The sequence below is a fragment of the Brassica napus genome, chromosome A6, assembly GCF_020379485.1.
Source record: "Brassica napus cultivar Da-Ae chromosome A6, Da-Ae, whole genome shotgun sequence".
In the NCBI taxonomy this organism is placed as follows: Eukaryota; Viridiplantae; Streptophyta; class Magnoliopsida; order Brassicales; family Brassicaceae; genus Brassica; species Brassica napus.
Genome location: NC_063439.1, coordinates 21199693 through 21210945, shown reverse-complemented (window position 1 = coordinate 21210945; position 11253 = coordinate 21199693). Strand labels below are relative to the sequence as shown.

Genomic DNA, 11253 nt, shown 5'->3' with positions numbered 1-11253 from the left:
GTTATATACTTAATATTTGAAAATCAAAGATATTTTTGCTAAAATTGTACTTACCTGGCCAAGGAGATCGACCATCTTTTTACGGATCAATCGATTATTGAGCATGTGGTCGATCCAAAAATATTCTACAGTTTAATTAAATATCTAAAACATTTATTCCAACACTCAACATATAGTTTTGCTAAATATGATAAATAGATAGCCAACAAAATTACAAAAACATATTTAAATAGTAAAAAATATGTTAATTTAACGTGTTAAAGTTTAAAAACAAATTTTAATTATGACATGTATCTTAACATTTATATAAATATATATCATAACCTAAATATAAATGATTTAACAATTTAAATTAGAAAGAAATAAAAAATCCCGGGCGTAGCCCGGGCTAATCCCTAGTCTAATACTATAAAGTAGAGCTACACTCTTTTTTGGTGTTGCCACGTCACTAAATAGTTTCACCAGAGGCTGACATCTGTCCTCCCTTTCAAAACTTCGCGTTTCATTAATATGACTTATTGTGGGCTTCTCTGTTTTTATTTACCGTAGAGGCCCATATCTTCTTCTTGAACTGGACGCTGATTCTAGGGTTTGGCATCATCGTCCGTCTCCGACACTGAACTCGTGTCTCTGCAAAAACACAGTCTCTTTCTCAACTCTTTACCTCCCAAATCTGTTCATATCCATCTATTTGTTTGGCTTCATCCAACGTATTCTTCTTTAAGTTGACAATAAATTATTTTTTTCATTAAAACGAGTAACAATATCTGAGCTCTTCGTCTCCTTTCACAGACAATCAAAACCGTAACATCGCCTCAAATTCTATAAATTGGAGATTGTCGAGAGTAGGATGAATCTTCATAGACCCTCTCAGTTAATCTTTTATCTTAAACATAGAAACCTGCCTCGAATTTGTCTTTGTCTGATGCTGTTGTTGTTGTTGTCGAAGCACCCATCTGCCACTCAATATTTGAGGTTCTCCTACTAGATAGATCTTCCCAATTCATTGTTTCTAGGCTAAGAAGCATCATATATTCAATCTCTATTTCATTTTACTTCTCATTGATTAGAAGGTATTATCTGTCATCTTACGCTAAGAAGCATCATATATTCAATCTCTATTTCATTTTTTGGAAAGCCTATTATTTAACCCTTATAACTTTTATGTTGGATTCGGTGGTAGGATTCGGTGATCAAAGGAATCAGTATCTTAACATCTGCTTCAGCTTAGGAGGTGCAGTTGGAAAGTATTTCCCCTGTATCGATTTCAAGTCAGGGATCAAAAAGAAAGAACTTGTCTCGAATTGGAGATCTCAACAAAATCATCTTCAACTCTAACAAGCAGGTTACATTTAGGCTTCCTACATAGTTTAAAATTTGTTTTTCTTCGAAATAGAATTATTAAATCTATTGTCTCGGTGAAGACACATGAAGCTGATTTTATTTGAAAGGCTCGGCTGAAACCGCAGCCGCTATGGCTGCAGCTTCTATGGTTTTCAGGGAAGTTGATTCTGAGTACCCGCTTTTGCTGCTGGCAACAGCTAAGAGTGTGATGCAGTTTACCATTCAGTACAGAGGAAATTGCAGTGATTCTCCTTCTTCATCTCTCTGTCCTTTATACTGCTCCTACTCTGGTTACAAGGTCTAAACTCACATGTCTCATCTCTTTCCCAAAGACAAATCATTGCAACTAAAACACTTTTAGTGCTACATCGGTTCCTCATTTGAATTTATGATGACAGGACGAGCTTATGTGGGGTGCGGCATGGCTGCTGAAAGCAACCAATGATCTGCATTACAAAAACTTCATAGAATCTCTAGGAGATGGAGATCAGCCTGACATCTTCAACTGGGACAACAAATATGCTGGCGCCTATGTTCTTCTTTCACAGGTGTGTTTAGTTTTGATTTTGACTAACTGTGGAAGTTTCGTTCTCTCACAGGCCCAAAGTCAACTTTTTAAAATTCTTTATCAAATGTGGTTTGAACCCGAGGCACCTTTGACTCACCAATTAATTACAAAAAAAATTCATGTTTTGGCAGCGAGCATTACTTAACAAAGACATCAACTTTGAACTATGCAAGATCCTCCCAGACGCAAGATCCTCCCAGTCGCTCCCTCTAGGTCTACCCATTACACTCAAGGTGAACATATGATCATGAATACAAATCGTTATAACTTTCTAATACGTGTTTTATTAAAATTTACAACAGGAGGCTTGATGTACAAGTTACCTCAGAGCAACCCCCAATATAACCGCCATAACATTCTTGCTCACAACCTACGCCAAGTACATGAAAGCCACACAACACATATTCGACTGCGGAAACTCCGCAACCATCATCCCCAACGCCTTGATAAGCGTATCGAAGAAACAAGTGGATTACATACTCGGCGCTAACTCAATAAATATGTCGTAAATGGTTGGGTTCAGACCGAGTTTCAACACCAGTGAAACTCCATTAGTTGAAGGGAAATTTGGCCAAGCATCCGCTACCACTTCTTCCAGCAACACGTCTGCAGCTGGTGGTGGAAAAGAAGGTGAAAGCAACGCCCCTGTGAGTGAGGTTTTAAGCAGTGCAGCCGGTCAACCCAATATACTTTCATCATTTTACAGTTTTCTAAATTGTTATGCTTTACCTATTTTGGACCTTGCAATCTATTTTCATGTTTTGTTTTTTTTTCAACCAATTACGGCATTACCTCCCATGACGAGAATAGTTTCTAAGATTTAATATAAAATAGTCAGGGTTGACTTAATCTTTCTATTCAGGTTAACAAAATGTATAACTGCATGTTTACATAGTAAAATATATATATAGCTCACGTATATTTTTCATTAACATTCGCTCTTTACACGTAAAGTGTTGGAAGTATATTTTCAATGAAACTATATATTACCCACTTGACGATTTTTAAAATTTATCTAAAGCTACAGATCATATACATCCAATTAATCACTCTAAACATACACTTCTACCATTTTTCACAAAATAAGAAAACAAAACTAAGTTGAGAGTCTTGGGACATACAATTACAAAACCTCGATTTGAAGTGGCGAGACATAGAAACCTATACTTAAGTAATTCACCCAAAAAACAATCTACTCTAACTATAGATATTAGATTCCTAATAATATAATTGGAGAAATGTCTATATAGATTAACATAAATGTCTCTCTTCTCTCTCAACAAGATTAAAACAATAAGAATTAAGAACTATCACCTCAGCAAAACACACTTATAATCCCTATTCATCTAAAACTTTTTAAAGACAACAATTATTATCGTACACATCTATTGTAAATGCAAACCAAAAACATAATTCATAAAGAATAATAATCTAAATCACAAGTAAAGTATATCCCGTCCGTAGGGCAGGCCGATCCTAGTCCATTATAAAATCAAATATATTAGTAAATCCATGCGATTGAATAACACTTGATTTGATATAGAATTTATGAATCATTAAACCAATAACACATGATTTTAATACAGATTTGAAAATCATAAAACTAATAAAACTAGATTTAGTTCGAATTTTCAAATCCATAAAAATACAACAACTAATAACCCCTACTAAGACATGATTGATCCTATCATAAGATGTGTTTCTTAAAAATCAAACTAGTCACTTGTGCGTAAGGTTTTATTTATATCAAGAATCGAAGAGCCCACCAGACATATTAAGCCCAACAGGCCCACACAATAGATTTTACGACAAAACTCCTCAAAACTAAACATTCGGTTTTGTAATAATAATAATAATCATAAACCCTAAACCGAACCGGCTTCTTCTTTCTCGCCGCCAATCTCTAGTCCCCCATCTTCTCATTTCTTCCTTCTTCTCAATGTTTTCATTCATACTCAACGCTCGAAGGTCGCGCGAGCTACATCAATGGAGAAACTTGACATCTCCACTATCGAATCTCCTCCTCCCACAAACCTCACCTCCTTTCGCTACTTCCTTCTCTTCAGATCCAACCCCAGAAGACGATAAAAAGAGAAAGACTTTCACAGTCCATTACCTCATCAACTCCTTGGGTCTAACTCCAAAACTCGCCGAATCAATCTCATCGAAAGCCAACTTCGACTCGAAACAAAACCCAGACTCGGTCCTCAAACTCCTCCGAAGCTACGGATTCGCCGACCCGCAAATCTCCACCATCATCGCCACCTACCCGCGCTTCCTCGTCGAAAACCCCGAGAAGACCCTCCGCGCGAAGCTCCACTTCCTCAAGCTCAACGGCGCTTCGAGCTCCGAGATCACGGATATCGTCTCGAAAGTCCCCAAGATCTTAGGAAAAAGAGGCCACGTGTCAATCACTGGTTACTTCGATTACGTCAAAGAGATTCTGCAAGATCAAGACAATGTGAAGCAGACGAACAGAACAAGGAACGTCTCTGTTCTGAGAGAGCTTGGAGTGCCTCACAAGCTATTGCTCAACTTGCTGATCTCCAAGGCCAAACCGGTCTGCGGTAAAGAGAGGTTCGAGGAGTCGGTGAAGAAGATCGTCGAGATGGGGTTTGATCCTACCTCCAAGAAGTTCGTCAACGCTCTTTACGTTTTCTACGAGCTGAGCGAGAAGACTATAGAGATGAAAGTGTGTATTTACAAAAAGCTAGGCTTCAGCGTTGACGAGGTCTGGTCAACGTTCAAGAAATGGCCTTACTTGCTGAAGTACTCGGAGAAGAAGATTACGCAGACGTTCGAGACGTTGAGAGGGTGCGGTCTAACGGAAGAGGAGGTGCGTGCGGTAGTTAAGAAGTATCCGGAGTGCGTAGGCACTTCGGAGGAGAAGATAGTGGGTTCGGTCGAGACTTTTGTCGAGCTGGGGTTCACTGGAGAGGAGGCGTTGATGATTATCAAAAGACATCCTCAGTGTATTGGATTGGCTTCGGATACGGTGAAGAGTAAGATAGAGTTTCTTGTGGGGAAGATGGGTTGGGGTTTGAAGGATGTGGCTTCGACACCTATTGTACTTGGTTTCAGCTTGGAGAAGTTCATTTTGCCGAGATGTAATGTGATTAGAGCTCTTATCTCGAAAAGGCTGATCGGTGAAATGCCTGCGATTTCGTCTGCGTTGACGAGTCCTAAGCTGAGGTTTTTGAAGAATTTTGTGAAGAAGCATGAGGAGGTGGCGCCTGAGTTGATCTCTATCTTCAATGGAGATTGTGTTTCATTAGCTTAGGTAATGAAGAACAACAACACAACGTCAAGGATTTGTTTGTTTTGATTTTCATTATTGAAGTGTATTATGTGACTTTTTGGTTGTAAAGAAAACACCTTGGGAGATTCACTTACAGCGAGATAATAAAGAAAGATTGATTTGAAATTTTGATTCTTGAACATTGCTACAAACACACACAAATCATCCGACAGTAGAAGGTCACGACACAGTTGTCATTAAAACGAAACTACACATAAAAACACCTTAACTTGGTATTCCACTGATCATATACAGAATCTTTCAAACCTTCTTCTTAAGTGACTGTTCTCCGGCTACTGGAAAATCTCTCCAATCTCTTTCCTTAGCATTCCCTTAATCTATCAATGCAAAAATCCATTACACATGTAGGTGCATTTACAATTTTTGAAGTGTACTTACATTCCTATGTGCTTGAAATTATGTATCATCATCATAACAATCTCAATTATCTCTACCACACTATCTATATAAACCTGATTTTGATACAACATTTCATATATCTAAATTTCAGAGTTGAGTTTAGTTCCAGATGTTGGATGATGTCCTCAAAATCATGAGTTGGTAAACCAACTTCTCACCCATAAAAAGAAAAGAACAGGACGAGGTGATATAACAAGCTTACCTGTTTTTCTGAGAGTCCAATATCTTTCAAGTCGTCCAGCTGCAATGGAAGATAAGAGAAAGCTTATAAATAACCCAAAATGAACCTTAAATTTCACATTTAAAAACACTAAATTTGGATAGAGGTTGGACATATTTATAGTGCTGTAGATGCTATTTCTCATTCATAAATCACGAAATAGCAGAGGTGAGCCTTACTTTCTTAAATGGTTCAGGAGATTCTTGGCGGAGCTCAACTATGTAAGTCGCTCTCTTTTCTCCAATGCCCTATATCATCATCAATGAAGGTCGTGCATACGTATTAGTTATTCTACCATAACTATTTAATATTTTTTTGATCAGACTAGTCATCTAACCTTTAGCTTCTTTAGATCTTCCCTGTAAACACCAAAAAGAGAATGAGAACAAAATATATTAGTTCACTTCCTTATCACACACCGAAGTAGACATGATTTCAAATTATGATCGAAACAACAATGTGGATCCAATGAGTTGTACCCAGATAATATCAGAATATAGAAAGTTTATGATACTCTAAAAAAAAAAACAATGCATGTCTCTCTTGTTTATCAATATAATTTTATTTTACTATAGAGATTAAGACAACTTACTTATCTGCAGTGTTTAGGAACTTGAGGTACTCACCAACCGCAGAGTTCTGCAGCATTTTCATACAAAGTTTTTTTATGTCAACCAACCACAATTAACATACAACATTTTTAATTTCTGTTCAACTAAAAAGAACAACTTTAACCATGACTATTAACTCTTCTTACCTTCAGTTTAGAGCTGTGCGCACTGAATGTCTTCCAAGGACTAAACCCAACATTTAAAGGCATACTTCTCTCTGGTGTTCTTAGCTCAGCTTCAGCAGTAACATCGCCATGCTCTGGTACTTGTTCAGGATATTTAGTCACTGCAGCTTGGTACTTCTCAGGTGTTGATGGTTGGTTTGAGGTATCGCATATCGACTTCAATTTGTTGGATAGCTCTTGAAGCCGCAAGCTGAGTGGTGGTGATGTAATTTCATTGGTTAGCAAATTAATGTTTTCTTTTTCCAAGTTTTCACCTACAAACAGGAGAAAGGCAAGAAACTTAAATAAGGTTTCACATATGATAGCTTCTAAGATTTATTATTATAAGACTCACTGCCTACCTTCACTAAACGGAGTGCGACCTTCTTCAGCGTCTGGACGGTTGTCATCCCTCTCTACAATTTGAGCTGCAATACAAAGAACAAATAAGTTAAATATTTCAGTAAACCAAACTCTTCACTGTCGACTTTACAGTTTCACCTTTGCATGCAACAGCGTCAACGCAGTTAGTGGCTTCTAAAAACCTTTCTTCATGTTTCCGAGGTGTCTCCTGAAGATTATTAGAACTTGAGACAGCCTGGACAGAACTTTCCTGCAAAGTAGTCACCGTTAGCCTGAACCACTGAATAAAAATATTGTCCTTAACAACACTACAAAATATTACCTTCACTAGCAAAGAAGATTGAGAATCTTTAACAATAAATGACGAGCAGACTTCCTACATTCAAAGAACAGAAGAGCTTGTTAAGTAATGATTTAGTAATATAGAACCATGCATTTCCATTTAAGTTCATTTACTTCTTCTGATGCGGAGGACTGAACGTTCAAGACAACTTTTGAAGTGAAAATTTCCTGCACCAATATAAACATAAGTGTCATTTGAAGTGCTAAAAGAAACTGAAGAGCATTATTCTAACAATCCAGAACAAGGATCTCAACCTTTTTCACTGCCATCATTTCTTTGCCTTCCATCTACAAAAATCCAAAACGAGTCTAGCTAAACTACTACTGAAATTTTATCTGAATAAGAACAAGTGATGATTTACCTTGTTAGAGTTATTTTTAGATTTCACCGAACCATTTGCTTCACCGAACAGTTTCCTTCAACCATTGGGGAATAAATAACCATCATTATTTAATGTTCTAAAACTGAATATAACATATGCAGGTATAGCAAGTAAATTAGAGCTGATAAAGTGTTACCTTCCTTTAATTGCAGAAGTGGAAGTGTTGAGTTTAATCTTTCTCTCACTCGCGTTTGCCCTTAGCTCAGTCCTTTGTTTAGAAGAAGCAGTCACATTCAAAGGTGTTTGCCTCCTTTGAGCGACAGAAGATGAAGAAATAGATCTTGCAGGACCTTTGCTCTTCTTAGTTGCATTAGCCATGGCTCGGTTACCGCCTAAGCAGATACGTGAAGCTAAGTTTAGCATGTAAAACGAGTCTTGGCTGAGTTCCCGAGGCTGAAACAAGATAATCAAATAAATTGTTAGCATCATCTGCAATTAATTTCAGTGAAGTGTAAGCCTAAAACAATTCAACAGACAGCAAAAATGTCTACCAAACAAGTGATCAGCAACGTTCTGTTGGATCCTTGTAAACAGTCTTTTAGCATGCGAGTGAGTTTGCTCTCCCTATACGGCACGTGAGATTCATTTGCGTTGAGAGCATACATGACGTTCTGCAACGCATATATCGACTTATTGATTCTGGTTATCTCTAGAGGAACCAGATCAGTTTTTTGTTTCCTGGAGTCCTCATATCCTGTCAGAGGCAAGACAAGACCCATCAGATGCTAAGGGAAGATTATCACACTAACAATGTGATAGAAAATATTCAACCTGCCAAATCAAGAAAGTTCATCCTCCCAATGGATCCTGAACTGACGTTGCTACCAGTAGCAGTTACATGTATCATCACACCTCTATGGCTCCGAAGAGGAGAGTCACCCTTCAGCTTCTGAGTTTTCTTGAGACCGAAATATAATTCTTTGAACTCTGAGAGTGACTTCACATGTACCTGAAAGCACAAACTTTAAAACATTAATAACATTAACCAGCAAAATATGAATGATACACTGTTTAAGACTTAATGCTAATGACTTTGCCTTGGAAAGTCCCTTTAGTTGGATTCTCCCTTGTGCACTTTCTAGTACAGACACCACTCTCTTTTCTTGGTCTGAGATGTCATACACTGCTTCATTACAGACCTCGTAAACCGATACTAAAATCGAGTATCCCCTTTCCCCAGCCATGGATAACATCTCAGCCATTGTAAGGACAGCTAATCCAGGTTCCTTCTCAGACCCCTACAAAAAAAATCATAACATAATAACTCCACTATAGCATTTTTTTTATCATCAGTAATAACTTAAAATGATTTAGAGTACCATTCAAGGAATCAATACCTGAATAAGATGTGTTTTTCCACTACCTCTGGCTCCGTGTGCAATTACGTTAGCATCTTTACCTTCAAAGACAGTAGAGATAAGAGGCTTAATCTCCTTGGTGAGAATTAAACTCGTGGTTTCATCTTCTTCATAGCAGTAGTCCAACTTATATGAATCCTTCGAACTGCCACAACATATACAAAGAAAAAAGGTATTTTGTTAGTTAGGCTTGGGGACGCTTATGAATTAAAAAACTTTGTCACTGGACTGGTAGATTTCTTTTTCATATTAATCCTACTCAGCACTGCACATCATTTCTCAAAACGTTAGTTTTTACACAACAGATAACTCACAAACTGAGACCAAAGTACAATTAAGCTTAGTAGCTTTTCGTGTAATATGTAAAAATATTAGAGACATAGTGTCCCACTTTGAAAGTTGGAATCCTGAATAATATATAAGATAGATGAGTCAATCCAATTATCGAGTTTTAAAACAACTAATATTAATCAATAATATAAAATAAATGGTCAATCACTTATCATTGGTTTTAAGACATTTAACTTAACAAGACATATTGATAAATAATATAATCAGATTGAATTGAGTGAAAAAAGAAAACGGAATTACCCAGGGAATTGAGCTCCGAACGAAATGGAAACAGTCTCGGATTCATCACCGTTGGGTTTGTGAACTGATACAGCTGATGATGATGATGATGATGATGATGATTTTACATTCGGATATGCTACTGATGGCTTGAACCTAGCCACCACCCGAACCGCTTTATTTCGTCCATGACTAGTCATCGGCAACTTGGTCTCCATAATCACAAAATCTGAAACTCTTCAGTGTTTTTGACCCAGAGAGATTTTTTTCAATCGAGATGGAATCAAGAAATCTGTAGATAAGGGAAGGACTTTAAATTTTGACGTTTGTTTCCTTTCAGTTCATTTGTTTATTCTGCTCTCTTTATACTTTGAATTGATTTATTTCAGATTCGAGTGAGTAAAGCGGGTTAAGTAGAAATTTGAAATTCGCGTCGTCTAGCTCTGGGGGGAGCTCCTTCGATGACTAAGAATGGTCCCACACTTATTGTGCGTGTGAAGAAAGCTTGCGTTCCGTTTCGAGTGTATACATCTCCCTTTTTGAATGATAAACATCTACTCCCTCCGTTCCTAAGGGCATCATTATGGGAGGGACTTGATTAAGGCCCTTAACATTTTTTATTATTATTTTTGTGTTAAGGAACTAAGTTAAGGACTTTTGTATAAGTAGCTGATTATTGGTGGGACTTAACTTGTCCCTTACTTAGTTAAATTGATTATTTTCATTAATAAGTAATAACATATATAAAAGCATAGTTTTTAAAAAAACATGTAAAAGAAAAGTCTAACATTCAAATTGAAAACATGAGGAATTTTTTAAAAATAAAAATTACAAACATCTTAATATATAAAAGCAAACAAACATTTTATTCGAGTAATAAAAACTTATAAATCAGAAGTTATTTGGAAGATGTCCAAATTTAGCCCATATATTATCGATCAAATCATTTTTTAATTGGTGATGGGCTTGTGTATTCCGAACGCTCGTTCGACGATCAATCATATTACCGAGATTTGAAGGCATATTGACAGAAAATGTATCCTCCTCTTCACTTTCTTGAAATTCTTCAAGGTCATACTGAGTAGATGCTGATCGTTCATCTTCGACAATCATATTATGGAGAATGATAGATGCTCTCATAATAGTTGCAATCTTCTCTTTATCCCATAACTGAGATGGGTTTCGGACCACGGCAAATCTAGCTTGCAGGACTCCAAAGGCACGCTCGACATCTTTTCTCACAGCTTCTTGGGTTTGAGCGAATAATGAATTCTTCTGACCTTGGGGAAGTCGGATAGATTGAATAAAAGTCGCCCATTTCGGATAAATACCGTCCGTGAGATAATATGCCAAATGATACTGATTCCCATTCACATTGAAATTTACTTCTGGGGCTATTCCGTTAATAATGTCGTCAAAAACGGGTGATCGATCAAGAATATTAAGGTCGTTCATAGTACCTGGAGCTCCAAAAAACGCGTGCCATATCCAGAGGTCATATGAAGCTACGGCCTCCAATACAATAGTTGGTTTATTGGTTCCACGCAAATACATTCCTTTCCAAGCGGTTGGACAATTCTTCCACTCCCAATGCATACAGTCGATGCTTCCA

The 11253-nt window shown here is 37.2% G+C and overlaps 2 protein-coding genes and 1 pseudogene across 3 annotated transcripts; 2 read left to right on the top strand and 1 right to left on the bottom strand.

Moving 5' to 3' along the window:
* Window positions 1–550: 550 nt before the first annotated feature.
* On the top strand, window positions 551–2692 carry LOC125575883 (annotated as a pseudogene).
* A 1053-nt stretch (window positions 2693–3745) lies between these two features.
* Window positions 3746–5344, top strand: LOC111198679. The gene has a single exon (XM_022687653.2). It carries the CDS (start codon window positions 3852–3854, stop codon window positions 5190–5192), a length of 1341 nt encoding a protein of 446 aa, XP_022543374.2. The 5' UTR covers window positions 3746–3851; the 3' UTR covers window positions 5193–5344.
* A 129-nt stretch (window positions 5345–5473) lies between these two features.
* On the bottom strand, window positions 5474–10009 carry LOC111198680 (kinesin-like protein KIN-10C). Of its 2 annotated transcripts, XM_022687654.2 has the most exons (18): window positions 9663–10008; window positions 9051–9216; window positions 8751–8951; window positions 8485–8662; window positions 8205–8407; window positions 7850–8106; window positions 7693–7747; window positions 7586–7618; window positions 7445–7498; window positions 7311–7364; window positions 7127–7238; window positions 6988–7053; window positions 6608–6900; window positions 6443–6489; window positions 6188–6209; window positions 6030–6098; window positions 5833–5871; window positions 5474–5548 (listed from the first exon to the last, which is right to left on the bottom strand). In XM_022687654.2, the coding sequence occupies exons 1-18, from the start codon at window positions 9857–9859 to the stop codon at window positions 5504–5506; spliced, it is 2091 nt and encodes a 696-aa protein (XP_022543375.2). In that variant the 5' UTR covers window positions 9860–10008; the 3' UTR covers window positions 5474–5503. The 2 variants fall into 2 exon arrangements, with proteins under 2 accessions (XP_022543375.2, XP_048591020.1); XM_048735063.1 differs by lacking the exon at window positions 7586–7618 and having other exon boundaries at window positions 9663–10009.
* Between the last annotated feature and the right edge of the window lie 1244 nt (window positions 10010–11253).

Coding starts and splice junctions, on each gene's coding strand:
- LOC111198679 (XM_022687653.2), top strand. CDS start 3,852: ATGTTTTCATTCATACTCAACGCTCGAAGGTCGCGCGAGCTACATCAA.
- LOC111198680 (XM_022687654.2), bottom strand. CDS start 9,859: ATGGAGACCAAGTTGCCGATGACTAGTCATGGACGAAATAAAGCGGTT. Junction 7,239..7,310: donor AATCTTCTTTGCTAGTGAAG/GTAATATTTTGT, acceptor ACTACTTTGCAG/GAAAGTTCTGTCCAGGCTGT. Junction 7,054..7,126: donor TGACGCTGTTGCATGCAAAG/GTGAAACTGTAA, acceptor TTTGTATTGCAG/CTCAAATTGTAGAGAGGGAT.